We start from the raw sequence: 22634 nt of genomic DNA, 5'->3' as shown, positions 1-22634 counted from the left end.
ACATTCCTATGCTACCGAGAACAAGGGATGAAAATTGAGTTTGAATGTCACCTCCTACTGTGTAGTGGAAAATCGTGAATCTGACTGACACAACTGTGTGATTTTGCTAGATCTTCTCAATATGTCTAAGTTTAGCTCGGTTGTATAAATAATAATGTAAAGTTCATAAAATGATCATTACGTAGGTATGCTTAATTTTCGAAATTGAATTCGATTCGAATCTGTGCCAGTCTTTGTAGAAATTAGAGCAAGGATATCTTATTTGTTTATTGATTGAAATATAAAATACATTTTGGTAGAGTTGGTAAAGCAATCCTTTATGACCATGTACATTGCAACGCGTCAAAGTACAACCAGATAATTATAAAAATGTAGGCGCTGCCATTATCTACAGTTATGGCGAGATTCCAATTCCATCAAATTGTTTGCAAAAAAATGTATGTTGGCATAGTGTATGGGTGGAATTTGGCCCACTATAGGTTTCGTATGAATTTCATTTGGTACGAACATTTCAAGCGTGCAGACTGTGTGTAGGATAGGCTCATGCGTTATATGAATTTATTTACATTTAAGACTATTATTTCAGTCGATTGTATACTTTACCAACTTTCTACATACACCTATGTACTTGAAAACTAAATGTAGAGGTACGTGTGATTACGCAATTTAAAGAAAACCTAATCATAAAGTGTAGAAGATTACCAAATATTTGTGTTATTTTTATGGGCCAACGTTATCTAGGGGATTCCCTAGAATTCGTTAATAAAATCTGATTTGACCAAACAATTTTATGTTTATTTCATCACAAACTCATATGACATCATTAATAAAGTAGGTAACATAATATCTTATTTAAACAAAAAAAGTATTATCTCAAAAATAGAGCAGTAAATTTATTTATTATAATAGCCTTACACAACTAATACTAATTAAAATTTAATTTACATTAATATAGGCTTATGATATTATTTATATAATTACATTTTACTGTTAATTTATCACGTGGTTGTGTTACCCTAAGCCGTGCCTACGTGATGCTCTGACGAACGGGTAAAGACAGGGTAAACTTACAAATTGTACCATAACATGGATTTTCTTAAGCCAATGTAATTCTGATAATAAATAGCACATTACTAATTATTATTAGTACCTCAGCAGACAATGCAGCATTTCGTCATTTAAACGTTTTGCTAAGCATTAAAACTTCTAAATGATTATTGCAACATCTTTTAAACGTGTCATAGTTTTAATATCTAATCGAACGTGTTGCTGTTAATATTTTGCAATATTCTTTCAGTCTGTTGGGGTCCTAATAGCATCGATTATGTGTATAAATACATTTTAGGATCTAACATAAATATTGTAGCATGCAGACGTACTTGTAGGCAGTCATACTAATATATAATACCTATACATAGTACTTAACGGTACCATCACGTTTAAAATTGTGAACATGGTGAAGAATAACATAGAATATCATCAACCAACACACTGTGCGAATACAATTTTAAACGTATATGTGATAGGTATACACGATGCTTAATTTATCTACGTATGTATAATATGTCTATAATTAAAAAAAATAATATTAATTCATTTGATCTAGTTACCTCACGATCAGATTTTCAACCGCTGTCTAAATCTATCGAAAAAGGTATTGTAATAGTTTTCATTCCCAAATAATTTATCTATACACGAAAGCTGTCTTATTGTGTATGCGTTATAATTGTATTAATAAATTTCAAATTGATATAATTAGCATTGAACATACATTTTCTCAATTTAATTCCATTCTACAATTCAACTGATAATTAAATGAAACGGCTTTACAAGATGGCGCTGTCGCCAAACGTTGAATACGCAATAACTGTTATGAGTTTATCAATTATAATTTATAAATGGCAATTTCATTAATTTAATTAATTAAACATTTCACAGATTCACTCAGCAGTTTTATTTCCAAAGTAATAATATTGTGAGTGTAGTTTATGTACTTGAAATGGCGTGCAGCGCCATCGAGGTGCATCACAACACAAGTGTTTGAATTTTTTCATAGACACTGAAATAAGTACGCAATATTGAATACTTTAAGTGGTAGTAATAACAGTTTGTTGTCTTTTATTTGTCTTGTACAAACTAACAATAAATTGTTCACTACCGTATTAAGTTAGATAAAAAACAAGATATTTGATGCGGTGGGCAACGTACGAAGAGAAGTATCGTAACCCCGCACGCAGATTAACCATTATAAAAAAATAACAATGCTACAAGTCCCTTTACATATATTGCTCATAACATTTTAATGAATTAACGTGTTTTAAAATCAGGAAGTGAACATGAATAAGTACAAATAACTTTCAAACAAAACGTAAGTTCAAGTTGGAATTATTTACTGGATTTATTAATACTCAAAACACATTTGTATTCCCAAATTCCTAGATTTTACTGTGCACGCGTTAGTTGAAGTGTTTGCTTTAGAATCTGCACATTGTGAAATATGTTTCATTTCTAAATTGGCTCTTTTATTTTGTTTCTTTGATGGCCCATACTGTGTACTTGTAAGTGTAGAACTGAATAAGATTTCGTCCCTCGATAAACGTATTTGTACCTTCAGAGTGTGAATGAGATTCATGATAATTTAATATTTAAATCGTGGCGCTCGTCGCGCGTCACAGTTGTTAAAAAGCAACAATAGCAGCAAATAACTGCTTTCCGGTTTCACCTCATGTTTGTACTTGTAAAGTCTTTTAGATTTTACGCTCCACTTCCGTCTTATAATAACTTAACTATTGGATACATAAATAGCACTAATTACACTCGAGATTATAATATGGATGTCATTGTGTTTTGTACATACCTAAACGTATGGCAAAATTTTGTATGTGCGTGAGGGGTAGCCTGTTGAGTTGTGAGTTAGGCTTTGTATCAATATGGGCATCGGTTGGGAGCAGTTTGTATGGAGGGTAGGACTGCCGGCCGGGTGTTTTCGGCCTCGGCTTACAGGTGCGTAATAATGATTTCGTCATCAATTTCGTCCTTCTCGTCGTCCTCTTCGGGCGGCTGTTTGGCGGCCTCGGCGGCTATGGCTGGGTCCTCGGCGATGGCTTTCAGGCGGCGAGCCTGACGAACACAAAAATATACTGTCAGATTCAAATAAACTCAATACAAATGCGTACACATAATTTCAGACTGTAAGGTTAATACTGTCTCAATATATTTGCACAAAAATCTACCTTCCTGCTATATTTTAGGTGAAGTCCTTACTGGATTGCAAAAATAGAGAAGTACAATACAAACAAAAAACATGTGAAGATACGCAAGAATTCGACACACAGGCTCGTGATTTATGGCAAAAATATTATTCAAAAGAGCTCTTTCAAATAAATATATCGACAACAATAGAGTATTCATATGTTAATGTAATTTAGGCTCCGAACAAAAAACTTATGAAGCACCTAAATAAATATAGCAAAAATATATTAAGATTAAAGAACAAGAAGATTTAAATCTGAGTTAAGTATAATATTTATAACAGCGTACGATCAATAACGCAATGAAATATATATTTTTTGTAGTAAAACGAAATTAGTTTGTGTTTACGTGAAAAATATAGTCGAGGCAGTATATGTATGATTACATTTGTACACCATTCTTGATTGATGAAAATAACAAAAGACGATATTGCTACATGCCTATGATTTTATGAATCCTGCAAGCGTAAGCGATTACTAGTCTTGTAAAGAATCACTGAATAAGTCAATATTGAATACGAATATCCTATAAATATCATAAACGGGAAAATTTGAATTTGTAGACTTGTTCCTTTTTCTGGTGATCAGATTTTGATGAAACTTGACAGTAACATATCTACTTTTTACCCACGTGCCGAAAGTAGTTGCTCCAACAAACTACTAAAAACCAGTACAAGAACAAAAAGGTACCTTTCTCTTGTGCAGTATTTCGACGACGATGTACCCAGCTACTCCAATGAGGAGCATGACCATCATGACGTATAGCTTCATCCTGGCACACAGGTGGGTGGAATAAGCATAGGCGATCACGAAACCGGCAGATTCCCATAGACGGTAGTTGGAGAACGCGGCCTCCTTGTTGCGTCTGAATAGGACTCCGTACAACCCTGGAATTTAAGAAAACAGTTTTAGTATTTTAAGTTATTTTTTAAGAGATTCGGTTTAGCTTAGGTTATTTTTGTTCATATTTAAATCCTTTAATTTATGGGTCATGTAGATACTGTTTTGACTTTAAGGTTTATATAAATGTGGCGACGATATCAAAACTTAAAATTGTATAACATGGTTATCTACATTGACTACAATTCGTAGAATATTGCAAACTAATACTCATTAATGAAAAGTTAACCGTGCTAATCTCAGGAACAACAGGAAAGATTTGAAAATTATTTCAGTGTAAGATAGCCCATCTATTAAGGAAAGCTTGCAGGCTACAAATTAATTCGGTTGCGACGAGTTTTTGAGACGCAGGTGCAACTGCCTATCTGACCTCCTCAACCCAGTTAACCGGGCAATCAAATAGCCCTTGGTAAGAGTAGATTTCAGATCTTCCGAAACACTTTTGTGCCTTCCGAAAAACGATTGTGCCTTCCGAAACACGGAAAAACTTGTCATGACAAGATCACCCATCTACCGATGCATTATGCCAAGATGCGCTTAACCTTAGAATCGCCCGATCCGTGCTGCCTTAACATAGCCATGAAGCAGGGCAGAAAATTAAAGACAGAAGTCTGTTAACAATTATTAAAATTACAGAAGACAATTCAACCGAATGAACGAGCACATAATGATCGGTTCGTTCACGACTTGATGAAATTGAGTCATGCAGATGATGCATAATTACTAATTACCTTATTAGTTGAGCGACGGAATGTACTAGCAATTATCTGTTCTAATGGGACAGACTTAGATAAAAACGTGTTACATTCACGTGTCTGAGAACTAAGTTATTGCTCTTGAAGTTAAACGTGCGCCTTATTTCTGTGTAGAGAACTAACCTAACAAATAAGGTTGTGTATGTTCGATTCCAGGTCAGACAAGTAACAATGCAACTTTTCTAAGTTCGTATATGCTTTATAAGTATATCTGACGTCAGTCCACTGACAAGTCAGTGCTGACCCGGCACTGCCATCGTGTAAATTGATTTGAAGTCAGTACAGTACTACTGACGAAACACTGACACTACACTGACTTCGTGTAAATAGCACGCGTCAGTTTTCGGCGCCTACACTGACGTCAGTTACTGACTCAATGTAAATCAGCCTTTACTTTGTTGAGGCGATCAGATAGGTAGTCGCCACTTGTAAAGCACTGGTACTCAGCTGCATGCGGTTAGACTGGTAGCCGACCTCAACATAGTTGGGCAAAACGCTCGGAAGATGACGATCTACTACAGCCCCACTGCCCGCGTGGTTGATGGGAGTTTTACTAACGAGTTGGCTGTCGATTTTTAATTACGTATACGTTTCTATAATAATGTAAGAGGATTTCTTGTTTCATCGTACCTTAAAGGCTTCTAGCTAGATATGTTGTTAAGCTACTCCCGTGTGACATACACTATATTTTATGTAGTAACAGGCCGTAGTAGAAGTAGAAAATCATTATTTATTTGGCACTGGTTATATGTATATATGCGTTTGCAAATGAGAAATATTTTCGAAAATCAAAACCGTGGTGAGCTGCAAGCCTTATGCGCGATCATTTCAATTTCTCGTTTAACGACAGCGATAAAGTTCTATTTTTGAACTTAACTCCTAAACGTTTTACGGCTTTCGGATAAAGCCTCGACGACTCGCTCGTGTACTATATGTATGTACAACATGACCGGTTTGCATGGAATATCTGTTAAGGCTTCAATTTATGAATATAGGCATCTTTGCTAAGTGATTTCTAGACAAATATCAAAATTGTTCGATATGCAATCAAAATCTTTGCTAAGTGATATCTACATAAATAAATATCTAAAAATTTGATGTAGGATCTAGATGGTTTATTTGACATTTCTATGTATTTTTCTTACAGAAACAGCAAACTTAACCAGCATTGTTTGTGCAGCAGAGAAAAATATTTAAATGGACTGCCATTTCCCCGTAACACGCGGTACGGTAGAAAAGACTTCAACGAGTGCCACGTCACATATTTATTTATTAAACTGACAAGTTTAAGTATTTTTTTATAAGTGTGTTCTATGGTTTGCAAAGATAACAAGATATCATCTTATTTTTATCTGAGTAACCTATAAAAAATGGGATTTATCAAAATAACAAATCTACACGAATATCTTTAGTTTCATATTCATTTATGTTCAACACGTTAAAATGGCTAGAGTAAGACACTGAGTAAAATATTCGTTTCTATTCTTACAGCGCAGTTAATAGCCCAATAACAATTGCGAATCGCGGCCCAAGGTATAGCAATTGCATTTCACTCGAGGTTCGTGTTTGGTTCTATATTTAAATGTATTGCTGTATAGTCTATTGTTTATGTTATAACCAGCCTGTCAGGTTTGCATGTGAGTTCTCTAACTTATTGTGCATAGAAACTTTTCTCTTGATTCGCTCTGTCATTGGTGGAAACCGCATTAAAGTCTGTTGAATTTTTTGAAGAACTTAGGGTACTTTAGTCAGACTTTTTGTACTATGTAAGTGATTGAAAATATGTACAGATATTTATAGGACCCTGATCCGTATTTTGTTCCATATTATTTCGCCAAAGCTGTAATACGCTTAGTTAAATTGTAATTTAAAGCCCTTTATTTGTATGCTAGGGTATATGTTAGCAAGGATTTAGTTTATTACTCGATTTCTTATGTTAATTAAGTAGTAACATGTTATCTTATCGGTTTTTAATTTGTTAAATTTAATTTGAAATTGCTTCACTGTTAGAAATGTTTGTGTGATTAATCATAATTAGAGGCGTGCCTTTTATAAAAAAATGAGCTCAATATCAACTTTTGCTTATTAGAGAAAATCTGAAATTGTTTTATTAAGTCAAGAATAAACAAAGTGGGAAATAAATCAAGAAATCCTTTATGCATAACAATAACAAAGAGAAACGAATTCTTGAAGCAATAAATTGTATGTGCACTACAGTCATACATATTTATATCATGTATGTACATACATTTATGAAGTTAGCGAACATAGCATAAAAGTTACTCGTCTGTGTATATCTTAGGGCGCTTACAGATGAACTTTTATTGTATTCAAAGAAGTTAATTCGTCAATTAATCTGCCTTTGTAAATGTACCCATGATAAAGTGATATTTGGCTATTCGGGGTTTACCCGTGTCCCGTGAAACTTAGCCAAGATGAAATACAGCCTATGTTACTTGAGAAGAGTGTAGCTTGCCATCAGTGAAAGAATGTTTTTAATTGGTTCAGTAGTTTCGGAGCCTTTATGGTACAAACAAATAAAAACAAAATCCTCTTTATAAGTATATTAGATGAAAATATTATGAGGGCATGACAGTAGAAGTCAAGTAAAGGAATGTCCCGATCTATGAAGGATAATGCTTGCTGTGTGGGCAATTTTTATAAACCACCGACGTAAAGTCTGCATCCGACCTTATAAGCATCATTATAAAAGTCAACAAACAACAAACAAATGAATATGTATTTAAGAATCATGATTGTCGCGTTCTGTAATATTATACTTGATCTTTTGACCTTTTATATTAAATGCTTTATGAATACACTTAGGACTTATGTTCGTGATTTAATTATTTATTAGTTAGTGTGACCTGCGATGAGTCTGAATATACGATGCCTACGAGGTCAAGTGATTTTTAAAAGTAATATGTTTTTTTTGTACATATTTGTCCTGAGGTTAGAACTTACAGTGATGACAGCATAGTTAAATAAATCCATCTTCATTGAAGAGAAAATAACATAGAACCTCTAAGTACAGTCATTTTTATATAATTTCTTCGTCTTCATTAAAAGGCAACCAGTTTCTAAGGTAATTATTACATAAGAAAAAAATGAAGTATCGTAAAAAATGACTGAGAGTGCGCTAAGTGGCTCCGCTGCAATTTAATAGACTTGCATGTAGGTTCTATATTTGTATTCATGTAATCTATTAAGTATACAACTGTTTTAATGTAAACTACATCTTTTACTGTATCGACAACTTATTTTATGTTTATGGAACACATAAAATTGCTATTGCTCACATGTTGCTTTTATAGGATTTTATTACCGTTTCTAATAGATATTTAATCTTTGATATGATCACGTGCTGATTTTTATTTTGTTATTAAATTGTTTTTGTATTATTTTAATATAGATTGAAGTGAATTTAATTGTGTGAAATGAAGTTATCGCTCAATCTGTGTGAGAGGAGGCCTGTGCCCAGCAGTTTGACAATAAAAAGGCTGTAACGAAAATAGATTTGAAATGTTCGAGATAAAAACATATGACTCACCGTTAATTTGAGTCTGCCAAACAGCATCCCCGACGCCCCAGAGACCAGATATAATGAAGAACGTTGTCGGCGACTCCGGGTCAGGCTTCCAGATGAGTAGCCACACGATGAGTCCAAGATGCAGGGCAGCTCCCATCACTAGTATTGGGAATCTTCCGATGTACTTCATAGCTGACCCGAAGACCAGAGAGCAGATTGCGTTGACCACGCCGAAGCAGATCATGACGTAGCCGATGGAACGGATCCCGAGCGCGCAGGATACGTAAGCCTGGAAGAAGAGGTTTTGATCCAGTATTTATGGTAGGGATACATGGTCACAGCTTGCCGGGGTGACGCTCTAGAGAGGTGACCTGGTATATATAGGGCTCCAGAAGAGAAGAGAAGGTTTTAGTCAACCAAACCTCCTGTACCTGATGATTTTCTGATCAATTGAAGTTTCCACATAAAAAAAGAAGACAGTCTAATAAGAATCCTGAAATGTTTTTTTTCCTAGATAATAATGAAACAAACACAATTTCATCTCGAAATTCACGATTTCACGATCAAACATGTAGTTATATGTATTTTAGAGTGCCTTAATTGACGCTTGCGCGAGCGCTTGAACGCACATGTAATAAAATTGTAATTGCCTGTATTTTTTACATAACATTGGTAAAAATTACTACATACACTTCTTCGCGTGCGCAGTTGGATAAAAAACTTCTGTTGCCGTTCCGTTTCATGAGAATAGAATTCATTTACCTAACATCCTATGTATAACGGTATTCGTAACTAACATTGGAGGTCATTTTGTGAGCAAAAAATGTTCAATACTCGTTTGATACTTCGTTTTTGTTGTTCAGAGATGAGTTTCAAAGCTATAGTCTATATGAAACCGACAACTGAATGTGAGACCCCATTTTTGAAGCTTGTGGAGTTCGTTTATAATTATTTTTCGATGATTATATTTTTGAAAATAAAAATTTAAAGCGAAACTAAAAGCTAATTTTCGAAGTCAATTTAATGTAATAAAATACCCAAACTTTAAAAATCTAGCTGTATTTAACGACACAATTATTTAATCTTCCTAACCGTTTACGGATATTATTTTGAGGCAATAAAAATAACGCAAACTGCCACAATTATTTGCTATTCGGTTTTATTATTGTTTTCAAAGCGTTCAGCGTTCACGAGTTAATAATTGTAGTTTTTTGTGGATTAATACATGTATTAATTACTAGTAACTAAGGATGACCCAAGTCTAGAAATATCTAGAATTAAAATTAAACCCTAGCTTGAGGCTACTATTGTCCGCACCCGGATATAAGTAGTCCATTGTTAAGATTGTAACAAATTAAATTACTGTCTCGTTTTACCTTCTATGCCTTTCTTTATATCCAGACTATCCGTATAACCTTTATAGGAATCAGTTCAGCATTTTTGGCATGAAAGCTGGATACTTATACGGAATGCGAAACTATAGTCAATGCAGGAGTTATATTCCATTAAAAACAAAAGAAGACACAGCTTGGAAATGTACCTGTGTGTAATCAGCTCCAATGAACGCTTGCTCCATACCAATCCACAGAGTGATGGGGATCAAGAGTTGTTGGTTCGGCTTCTTTAACTGGTATGCGGTGGCTGACAGCAGTTGGATTCCAGTCAGCTCCTTTGAGGGGTCTGACTTCCTTTGCTTCTCACCATACCTGGAGAATAGAATTAAATGTTTGAATTCACGTAGGTTAAGAACAGTTACATATATGGAGTATATATGTATACGCATGGGAAAAAAGGGGTATCTAGATAATATGATACATTGAACTTTGTTAAATTTAAAGATCGGTGTGATAATAGCAAGACAAGGTCAGTGGAAGTCCTGTTAGATCAAGAAAACAAAAAAAACCCTCGCTGGAAATCGTAATCTTGTCCAAGATCTTATTAAATATGTTCAGCAGACAGATTTGCAAATCTGGTTAATCGGATCAAATATCTATTACTGATGAAGTTACAGCCGTAGTCGCAAATAGAATAATATAAACTACGACTGTTAATTACGCAACAGAGGCAATGAAAACCACCAAAGCGTGCCATTAACAGTAGAACAAAAAAACTAAGAAAAAACCATACATTAATAACAAGACATTCGAAAATACTTTGGTACCTAAGCCTGTTGTGGGAAGTTGCTCAGAATTTTAAGTAAGCAACAATAAGTACATTATATAAAGGCATTGACATGACTCTTGTGACTTGTGGATGTTTCGCAAAAAACAAGCCCGACTCACGTCAGCCGACCAATATCAATCTAAGTAACAAATGGTTTGAGTACTCGTAACAAAAACTAGGCGACACTTCGTGTACAAATTAAATTTAGGAAGGGGGGATGACGGCAATAAACATTTATAGATATTGTAGCACGCATCACAATACAAAGTCATATAGCATTCTGTTTGGATATCTTACCGTTACATGACAACAATGAAACGAGTCTTGAATAGGAAAATAATTAAATCAATGATAAGCGAATTGTAGGCAGTACCGCATCATCGAAATACAGCAACTGGTAAATAATATAAAGTTTTGCAAACTTTTGAAGTCTGCGAACTTGCTATCGAAATTGAATAAGTACTGTATTCAAACAGAAATCAAAATTATGCACAGTGTTTTATTTTCAGAGTGACAGAGAAGGTCAGCGGTTTTTGAGAATAATTATTTTCTTCTATAACCTATTTCTATTCTATTTATGTATTATGCAAATTAGCATACCTTGACAGAGGATCGACAAGGAGAGCCACCATGAGGACGGCAACGACGACGCAGGCGAGGTATATGGCACTGATCTCATATATCTCGCTGTCTGGAGGCCGGTGCAGGTTCTGGTTGTCATGGTGGCCGCCGCCGATCATGCAGAAGTTCGCGCCGCAAGTCAGCAACGTCTTGCTCGTGTTCTCAGTTGTCACGTTCGAGTTGTGCACTCCCGAAGAAAACACTGCCGAAAAAGAACGCCACTGCATTCGTAAGCATACCTAAAGATCAAACCCAGAGCTAAGCTCCATGATTTAAAATTTACAGAGAATTGATAAATAATTTGGATTTATATAAAATGAACTCACCTAAACTGGAGATCAGATTTCCCCAAAGCTCAGCCGTCTGCCAAGCGAGGAAGAAGAAGCCGAAGAACCGTACTATAATACCGTCGACGGCCTGGTCGGTCAGCTTCGCGTAGACGCTGCCAGCCTGCGTCAGGTACGTGGCCTTCGATGTCCACATAGGTGCCGCTCCCAGCCCGACCACCACGCCCGCTGGGACGAGGGTGTAGAACGCCGGGTAAAACTGCGCCCCGATGTACGGGGCATAGCACATCATAGATATGCAGAGGGTCCATTTGACCGTTAGCCTCTTAATTAGGAATGTGGGTACGAATATACAGGAGACTACAAGCGCCGCGTAGATCGAACTCAGGGAAACTGTTCCTAGGCCATCTGCGGCGTTTATGGAGGACTGCAGGTTAGCAGTTCCTTGGAAGGCGGTGAATTGGATCATGAACGCTGCGCTCACTGCGGCAATGTTTTTTAATATTCTCCATTTCTCATTGACACTTAATTTTACTTTGCCAGACATGTAATTATCGTCTTCAGCGGGTAGTGGTGGGGGTTTGACGATATCATCGTTCGCGTCTCGGTCGTGCTGGTAGGCGTCGTTTTTGAATCCTGTCTTGATCGTGTATACGGAGTCCTTGTCCGGACGATCATCTTCACGTCCGCCGCCGTGCGTAGCCGTCATGCCGTTGTTCTCCTGTTGCCCTGAGAACAAAACAAATACATTTATCATTAATTGGATTATAATATGTATGTCGTTAATTTCTAAGTTCGCAGGTACGGTCAATATAAGTATTATTTTCTGTTTTCTTATAACAAATACGAGTTTTATTAGGTATGCAGACAGCGATCGGTGGTGGAGGTTTAAAAATTGAGAATGCCTAAGATAATGTGATTGACATTCTTGCTTCATGTTTCAATTTAGAATAAAGTTTGAATTGAAAACAATGACGTGTGTTTATTATACAAGAAGTACAAGTAAATAAGCAAAAGTAGACTGAATACCAAGGGGCAGGAAAAAATAGGTCTTATTAATTACAGAGTTGTCAACCCAACAAGACAAGTGTGATTCTAATTGCTTCTTTCAGCAAATGTATGTTCCCAAATAGCACGAATTAATGTCGCCTAAACAGTACATCACAGAGCGTATCTACTACGTCGGTTGGTGAAGTTTTTGTGACAATTACGATTGGATCCGCATACAGCAGTACAATAGGCAACTTCGGCTGAGTACATATCGCACTATTGTCTGTTGGGCTCCATAGAAGGTTTCGTCATGACTCATGACATAATCAACACGTTTACAGCAAGAGCCTCTCATCTGAAAAATTACACCTTCAAACAACAACTCTTTTTTATTATTATTGACGTTAGCAACTAAATTACAGGTTATAGATATTTTTAACCTTAGAAGGCAAGTTATGCCATTTATTAATTCGGGAATAGATGTCGTGGTCTGTTTTTAGTATGGTCCAAGGCCTTTGAAGGTACTCAAAAATGAATACTTGGATAATAACAGCACGTGATGTTCTCAGCCCCCTTGTGTAAAGTTTACTTTGACAGGGTACTCTATGCAGTTCGTCAATACGATTGTCAGCACAGCGGCTATCGGCCACCGACACCAGGACGCTGCAGTATGAATTATGAAAACAAAGTATGGAGTTTACAAATATTCTCGTCTATACCACCGGTAATAATTCCGTACGTAAGTAGTTTAAATATCAGTCTACTGGAATCTGGCAATATTCTGTAATAATGCATTACGTGGCGCTACAAACCCCTTACAATAATATTTGCTTTAAGTTATATTATCTTAAATATCCTTTGTTTTGTCGTTAGTATTGAGTGTATCTTATCGGCCAGACATATTATGTAGGCAAATACTTAAACTGCTTTTATAGTTATTTGAATGCCATCGTTTAGTATGCAGTTACGGAGGTATTTAACGCGATATTGGATCATGGAGAGCACGAGACCAATGAGTATAATCTCAATATGCACGTACATTTTACACCTACACACAGGTATAACAATTCAATTATATGTCGCATACATTTAGAAACACTTTGAAAACCACATATTTATTTACTCAAGTCGAGTTAATGAATTGATGACGACAATTCACGTTTGATGTTAATTGTCCGAGACTTATGTTGCAACATTTTAAAAAAATATTATAACTACCTAACTACATAGATATCTTGTTTTCTACTACATTTCCAATTTTCATTTAAAAAACTCAGCGGCCTTCTTCCTATCAGAATGCTAATATTGTACCAACAGTTAAATGAATAAAATACAAAGTTTCGACATCTTGATTGCTTGATTTTCTAAGCAAAAATTGATAAGAACCTTAGATATACTATTTCTATATGGTTGAGTTCAAGTAGACCGCTAATTGTTAAGCCAATTTCATAATGACCACCGATTGTGATGTGTAAAAACAATTCATATCATTATTAATTACCGTTATTGTTATTATTTATCATTAGAGTGTAAATAATGATAAAACAGATGAGCGTTGTCACGAGGAAGGGTTTATACACAATTAGGACGAGACTGCCGTGCGCCTGCCACGGGTGTCGAAATGAGTGCACATGTATTCAGATCATGTTCTAGACACCCAAATCGAATAGCTAGCGAATGCCCCATTGTGCAATTTAATGACTGCGTACGACCAATGTTTGTTGTTCGGTTTGTAACACGAGTTATTGTTGCCTGCAGGCATTGTCAGGTGTTTGTGAGTATTCTGTAAACATAGGTAACAGCTTACAGAACTCAACGCACACGGTATTATATAAGTCAGACAGTTTTCCCGGTTAATGTATGCACACAACATCTGGGGTGGAAAACGAGAGCCGACTTGATACAGTCACAACAACAGAGTTACCGAGAAACAAATGAATAAACTGGTTCATTTTTTCCAACACAATAAGACGGACTCCTCTTACATCCATCTTATTGTTCTGCAATGCTAATGTATTGGGGTAAGTATATGACGACGTGGAAAGAACGACTAGTTTGGGAGGGGACAGAGCCTACCAAGGTGTGGTCGCTACAGTACACAGTACAGATAGAAGTTGAATGACTTAAGCCATGTGCCCGATAATGAAATAGCACTTTGTAAGGGCCTGCCTTCTGTAGCTAATTGATACTTTCGATGCCGACAAAAATGCTACAAAACTCCTGAAAAATCTGCTCATCATCACACACCTATTATTGTATACCTGCACACATGTATAATATGTAATTAAACCAATGATACCTCCTTGGGTAGATAATAACGGATTGTCGCCGTAATGAGTGGCGGTCCATTGTTCTATTGGATTCTTCCCATCACAGATTTGTTAGTGTGCGACGTCATCATATGTGAGTGACACGTGATTTTTAAGTATAGTCCTTTATTGTTCCGGAATGGCAAGGCGGTTCATTTCTTGTTTTTGATAAAAAAATCGGTCGAGTGTCTAGATGTGCCAAAAACTGACCTGTCCACTTTCATATCAAGTTATGAGTAATCTGACGCTTTTATACTTGCTTGGCAGGTATAAAGAATATGCTAATGAACGATAAATTTATATACTTTCATAAGTATACAATTATACATACAACAGTCTTTTAATCATTAATAATTAAATAAAACAAGGAACTTTTAATGTATTTCAGTTATGAAAACGACGACATTGAATATCGCAATGGATACTATACAGTAACATTAAAATAAAATTTAATTAAACTCACGTGTATAAAAAGGTGTTCATTATTTCTAAGAAACTGCTACTGATAAGGTAGCGACTAATTATAATTTACCTCCATTATGCACCACGATTCATTTTATTACAAACGAGACAGCGCATAAAAAACCCACCTGTATAAAATCTCAACTAACAGACTGAAAAGTTCGTAAGGGTTAAATAATTTGTTCACTCTATTTTAGGCGTTCCTTCGTCACCGTAAAGTCGTTCAACATCCCCAATCTTACAATGTCCTGATTGTCGTTGATTGTTCGGCCTTTTCGGGGATAATAAAGCATTCCATGCAATAGGCATACGAGCGAAAGTTCAGGAGTTGGCGCTAGACTGGTGTTAATCGAAGGAATGGAAGGGAGAAGAAAACTTAATAGGAGCAAAAAACATAACACTACTTACATAAATCACTACAACTATTAATGAATGTATAAGTAATATTATTTATACTGTTATCAGAAGATAGAGCAACTTATTTATTTACATACACGATTACGTAAATATTTTTAATGTATGCGTGAAGCGTGGCTGGGCGTCACGATTTTCGCGTTACATAGAATACACTGAAGAAAAATATTGCGGGGGGTGTTCATAGGCTTACAAAAATTGCAACATTCACTGCAGATGGAGAAGAACTTATCATTGAACTTTGTTATAGAAATTAATTTTCGGTTCCACTTAGGACCATTGGAAGAATGTACTTTGTTGTCAGTTCAGTACTTTGTAGTCCCGAGTTCTGATAGAGACATAAAAAATAACGCATATAGAAAGAAAGGGAATGGACCAAAACCTAATCTAAAAAAAATATTTCATGTTTAAATTCCCGGAAAAAACGTAAAACCATCTAAGGAATGTTCTTCCAACAATTTATTAATCGGTGTGCACTAGGCACAAAAGCTTAGCCTCCTAAAATGATAATGCCAAGTAGTGTCGACACTGCATACCTGAGCCATGCAGTCAGCAAGACGTGAGATAAAAATGTCCTCTCTAGACCACACGCTTAATATCGTATATATTTCCAGGATGTCTAAAGCACGTACTGAGATTACTCCAAACATAAAATAACAAATAAACGTATCTTTGTAAGGCCAAGTAAAACGATTCTGAAATATTTGTTTTGGTATACCTACAATCCTACATACTTGAGGATAACGTGGTTTTCCTTATTATTTATTGTTCTAGGTATATCTACTTTATTATTGGTACTGAGAAATGTGATCTAGACCAGTTGACATTTCTAGCGCTTAATGTTATGCTAAACGCGAAGCATAAGTTCAATTCAAACTCAACTAGGTATAGTCACTGAATAACGACTTTAGCAGTGTAAAATCCTGCTGTGGATTTAGTACAGTAAATAAGCCAACATTTAAATAAGACATACTAGGTAATTGCAAAAAATATAGCCAATTTGGACTTGAGGTAATTGAATCTTATGAGTCCGAAATAACTCTAAGAACATTGTGTGAACACATAATCCGTGCGACGCTTCCAACATCAGGTAACATGCTATTTATACTACTGCAACAATAGTTCCCACAGTGGATCACTGAACTTGTCAAAACAATGTTTAATAGAATACTATAAATAAACGGATCAAGAACCGCCTAACAAAAGGGATTTATTTCCCGAATTGCTCTCGCAAAAACTATGACCTAGCGATATGACGGGGGCACTTTACGTGGAGTTTCCCACGAGTACAAAGCGTAGTAGCGCATCATTCAGATGTTCGTCAATTTTCACTTCCGTTGCTACCACCCCGTCATCGTTCCATAATGAGTTTTGTCAAGGCTAACCGCTAAATTACTCCCGTCATTTTGGCATAATACAGCTTATAAAATGCCATTGTCACAAGTATTGTTACGCGCGTGATTGTAGCGTGATGCTCACGGGTTTCTATGCTGAAATAGTTTCATGGCTGAAAAGTTCGCTTAAAGCGGGACTACTAACAATTTATTTCCCTTATCCGCAAATTGATTGTTACATTAGTCTATGCAAGCTGAAATTCCTTAGAACCAACTTTTTATCCACATTCTTAAATGAATTAAATTGTAAACTGCATCTCAGCGTAATCGATTGTCACGGCGTTTATCGATATTCGATCAAGTTCAATTCAAAGTAATCACGTTGATGTGAATTTCGTCGGTGCCAATCGATTACCGACAGATTCCTGACCGCGCTCATTGTCGTTTATAATTAATTACGAATGACATAAATACGTAAGTACGAACTGTGGCTAATGTTTGGTAAATAGCAAGGAACGACCAGCCTTCATCGCGAGACTTTCGTCTCTGTGATGCGGCCTCCACGACAGCTTCAATGAGTGCATTTGCATAATTATTAAATTGAAAGTAATTAAGTTTTTGTTTTTCTCGTGTAGTGAGCACAATAGCGTCGACATTGCTGAATGAGGTCGGTGTTTCAATTTGCATTTCATGGTGTTTCGGAAAAAAATTCAACGAGATTGTTCCACGAGTGAAACTAAATCAAGCGCAACTGTGACCACAACACTAAAAGGAAAGGATAGAATAATAATTACCAGTTGCTTTTACCATTTCTACTTAGTTGTTCGATTTAGTCTGGTAATTGAACACAGAGATGCTTTTGACATTCGTTTGGTTTAAAAACCTGTAAGTTTGCTATTACTTACTTATAAACTTGCTCATAATCCGCCGAAGCACTATCTATATTATAAGTAGTTTTGACTAAGAAGCTCTTCCTTAACGTATTACACAACAGACATACCAGGTATGTTTTTAATAGCCCTCCGCTTTTGTTTTAATCAATTATATAAGTTTCGACTTCATACGTACGGGACACGTGCCTGAAGTGAGCATAGTTCACGCACCTGCAGTGCATTCATACTGTACGCTGTACCTATATAGGATTATTTTCAAACTCAATCGTATACAATCCACAGACTTGTGAATGTAGGGCGCCTCGTTGGCTACGTAACAGGTTGCTTTTGATTTTTACTTAAATAGGTAGTAGGCCAGCCTTTTCCCACGCGTCCCATAGGAATTCTGCGCACGTAAAAGTAGCTTATGTAGCCTTCCTCGGTAAATAGACTATCTAACACCTGGCTGAAATACATGACAATATTTCTGCTACATAGGTAGGTGGTATGACTTTGTGATGCTTCTAAATGCTTTCAACCAACATTTGCAACCAGAATGCGTTAACTGTCCACGGAAAGGTCTACCGTAAGAATATTTACACAAATTTTTCCTAGGTAATTATTTTGTTAAATTTTAACTTGATTCAATTCGTTCAATCAGAGCCATCTTAAAATAAATGTATAAAACGTGACTGAGTGCTCGGTCTAAAGGATGAGAAGATTAAGATACCTAGAACAAATTCCATTTAATGTCCCGGAAATAGAGGCTTATTATCGTGCATTAGGTACGCGGTGCTGTATTAATTGGTGGCCAAGGTCGAAACACAATGGGCATCGGCGGCGCGGGCGCAACAATTGTGTACGACACACTGCCTTCGGACTTGGAAAAAAACAATCGCTGTGAATCGTTGACGTTTGCCACACACGTGATATTTTAAATGATATGCCTTCACGATTCACCCAGTGTACCCTGAACCTTTAACCCCGGCGCATAATGCAGCCTCAAAGCTTTGGCAATATCTCATAGCTGTTCATTAGCCTGAGTGAGGCGTTTTGCAACTACGCCACTGTGCCTACCGTGTCCTAACATTACCTTTGCACTTGTAGCACAGATGTTCACTGAGTGTAAGCACTCACATCTTCCGGGGTAAGAGGCTGTTTTATAAAGATCCACTGTATATAATTTTAGAATGATTGCATGTATCAAGCTGGAAGGATACACTTAATCTTAGAAATGACTTGGTGTATAATTTGTAGTCTGTACAAGTGTTATACGGGCTTATTTGCAAGCACAATGTTTTAGTTTCTGCTGATTATTTTTCTCAATTCAAAAAAGTCTTTTAGCTAGCTTGGGGTTTTAGGGCAGCGATTTAGTCTTGTAAACACGAGATTCTTGGATTAATAAGAGAATCTTCGGAGTTTATTTCAATTGGTTTGATCACGCGACAATATTCTCATTTAATTCTCATGATATTCAATGTTTTTAAAAGTTGACATTCAATGAACAATTATATTATTTATATTCTAATACGTACAATGTTTTTATCTTAACGTTGGGTTAATTAGCTCCGATCATATTGGAATGAATCTACCTGCTTACAGTTTTCATTAACATAACATTGAGTGTCGGTTGTCATTTCTCAGAAATCTAGATTTAAATTGATTACAGGTTTTCTGTTTCCAAGTAATAGAACCTATAGTTTGATTAATGTTTATTCGACGTGTAAAAAAATGTCTATTCGTTTTTAATTGACTAATTTCGTTTGCGGAAAACAAAATGTCGGTAACATTTTGTAGTTACATATTTTAATACAGTGTTTGTGTTTGTATTGGAATGTATAGTAAGAAATATTTTTCATATGAGATCGTGTATTTCCGTGGTAAATGCTAGGCGTGGGCATTCCTGTACTAGTTAATTTATTATTTATTGAATGCGATCGGCTGCTACATTTAGATTGCAAATCTTTACTGTTATTCATGAGTGAATATCGCTCGAGGCTTCGGTCGTAAAGGTATTTATTGTATAGAGCATGTTTGATTACATCCCCTGCATGCTATATGAAAATGTACATCGTTTTTTTAGTCGTAACAATTTCTAGCATTCATAAAAAGGATTCAATAACAGTTTAAAAACCTAGTAAATACTTTATAAATGTCTGTCTACGATATATTGCACGAATGATCCTACCTTCCTCAAACCTGGCTTATTTAAAATCGTAGTTGATGTATGATTGTCCCTATGCAAATATTTTTTTTTGTATTTTCAAAAATACCGATAAAAATAGCTCTTAGACAAGCTAGTAAATAAATCGCAAAATATTTCTACCACAAGACAACTGCAATAACAACTAAAAAAGAAAGTTGTGAACACCAATCGTCGACACTTAAAAAGCCGTATTCCAAATTAAATGCAGTGTCTAGGCCGTAGGCATTCAACATGCGTACTTTATTGGCTATTTCATTGGATCCTTAGTATTCAGCGGCGAGAAGATGTAACGGGTGCTCGTCAGTAATCGCGGCAAACACAACGGAATTTCAAATAAGTTTATCGTCCACATCACGCTATGTTATCGTTAATACGTCGTGACAATTAATCCGGCGGCTCGAGCCGGTTGCGACTGGATTACACTCATGCGAAACGGTTGATCGGGACAAAGTCGGTTTCATGATCGAGCGTTGATCCCTACATCTGCAAACATCTGAACACTTGGGCGGCGAAGCCAGCTGCCTCATTAGATACGCGAAACAATGTTCAAGAACCTTCAATAAAAATTAAGGTTGCTGTTGGAAAGTACTCACATTGAACTAACGAGGCATTTGTTCAGTGTCCACGGATCCCTAAAGTTCGGCGCTTTTGTTGGAGTTCAGCAAAAAATAATAGTTGGCTTGATCATCATTTACGAAAATCATTATGTGTAACCTATATTTTTCTAAAATGGAACAATGGAGCGCCCACTGTACAGCAAAAACTAAATTAGATAGCCTTTATGATTTACATGTTTTTTGTCATCTGTGACATGAATAGGAAAATTATAAGATTATAATGGAACATATTTTTGTAAGATAAAGTGCGATTTGTGTTTTTTCAGAGATTAGTTAAGATGTAGGTTTATTTTGTCGTTTAAAAATGGTTTTTTGTACAAATCAATATACATAGTTGCGCTTATTAAAATAACGTAGGTATGACAAACTATCAACGAATTAATATTTACGAATCTTTCATATTCTTCTGAAATTATTTACCTACATCAATTTCCAACTTTAAATCTATACATACATAGTCTTTGTCACTACTTACAACCTACAAACTTATAAGCGAATGTAACAAACCCAGCAATTTAGAATGAGCCGGTTAAAATCGCATGAAATCCTTTATTGCTAGATTTATCCAGATCATTCCAGTTCTTCAATTGGCACAGCCGCAGGGTGACTGCGAGAAAAACAGTTGTTGCAATCTGACCACGTCAGACATTTCCAAGAAGCCCATTCAAGGAATAACTGTTTGCTTACCTATTCATCGTGCGACATACATTATCAGCATCCAATGTTTGTAAATACATTTACCTACCCAAGACTTGTTCCTCTGCCGTGTAAAAAAATGGCTCTCTACGTTAATCGTCGTCTTATAAGCTTTAATTACTTACCAGTTCGTCCAGTACGATACAATTGGTTTTATTTTTAATTAGAGTAAATTTAAACACTAGGTACGACAAGCGATTCATACAAAACGTTTGCCGTAGTGTCACAAAATGCGATCGTATTACTTCGTAGAATTTATGAATATACATAAGGACATAAAGTTAGCAAAGTTAGGAAAATAAGTACCATTTTGTGCTGAAAAGTATAAAGGACGTGGCACATTACAGCAGCACCGCAACAGCACGGCTCCACACCAGCATTTAAGTTGTCATTCAATTTAGAGCATTAAATCGTGTATATTATAATATATTTCGTAATGTCAATATGAAAAAGCCAACGGCGAGCAGTCAGCGTGCTTGCCGCTTCCACACAACTCGACTCGCCGCCCGCGTGCTGCAAGCGAGCGGTCCTCATGCGTACAGCGCGCCGACGGCGTGCTAATTGCCCGCCGACTCCGAGCCGGCAGCGAAACAACGTCATTACGTCGTGTTCAATCATAACATCAATCATAATCGTCTTAAAATAATATTGAGTTTGCGGTGACAGCAAGCTTACACCTCGCGGCCGGCGCGCGGGCGGCGCGCCGACGGCGAGCGGACGGCGCGCCGACGGCGAGCGGACAGCGCGTGGTTGGCGCGCTGTCCGCTCGCCGTAGTCTTAATTCGAGGCGACGCCGTGCTGCAGCCGTGCTGTTGCCGTGCTGCTATAATGTGCCACAAGCTTTACAGCACATCTAAGCTAAAAAGTATTTTTTTTAGATTCTCGTCCATGACTTTCGGAATGGCGTAACCTTTTAGCGGTATTTAGTGGCCTGACGAGGTTACCCATATTATTTATTAAAGACATTTATCTTTATTACATTCTTATAAATATGTGCATTCCTAGAAATTCCTACGACTGTTTTTTGGCCATATACATTGTAAAAAGCTCGCGTTTCGTTGAAATATAAATAGGTAGGATGTCATTAATTATGCGAAGGAATAAAGACCTGTTAGAAGTAGAAATAAACTAATAAATAAGTGAAAGTAGATTACTTAATATAGCTAATAGCAGATCATAAATATTTTGTACTGAAAGTGGTTCGACAAAAGTGACGTTGTAAATTAAG

At 36.3% G+C, this 22634-nt stretch overlaps 1 protein-coding gene across 2 annotated transcripts in view; it reads right to left on the bottom strand.

Annotated features, from left to right (window-relative positions):
- Positions 1–773: 773 nt before the first annotated feature.
- Positions 774–22634, bottom strand: part of LOC124644968 (UNC93-like protein) — a 73746-nt gene continuing 51885 nt past the window's right edge. For both annotated transcript variants that reach the window (XM_047184664.1, XM_047184663.1), the window contains 6 exons: positions 11546–12235; positions 11199–11421; positions 9976–10141; positions 8457–8724; positions 3942–4138; positions 774–3120 (listed from right to left, as the gene is read on the bottom strand). In XM_047184664.1, coding sequence (XP_047040620.1) covers positions 2998–3120; positions 3942–4138; positions 8457–8724; positions 9976–10141; positions 11199–11421; positions 11546–12215 — 1647 coding nt within the window. In that variant the 5' untranslated portion in view covers positions 12216–12235 and the 3' untranslated portion in view covers positions 774–2997. The remainder of the gene's footprint in view (positions 3121–3941; positions 4139–8456; positions 8725–9975; positions 10142–11198; positions 11422–11545; positions 12236–22634) is intronic.

The sequence above is a fragment of the Helicoverpa zea genome, chromosome 31 (assembly GCF_022581195.2).
Source record: "Helicoverpa zea isolate HzStark_Cry1AcR chromosome 31, ilHelZeax1.1, whole genome shotgun sequence".
Lineage (NCBI taxonomy): Eukaryota > Metazoa > Arthropoda > Insecta > Lepidoptera > Noctuidae > Helicoverpa > Helicoverpa zea.
Note: the sequence above shows the minus strand (reverse complement) of the source record. Positions and strands in the feature narration are given on the sequence as shown.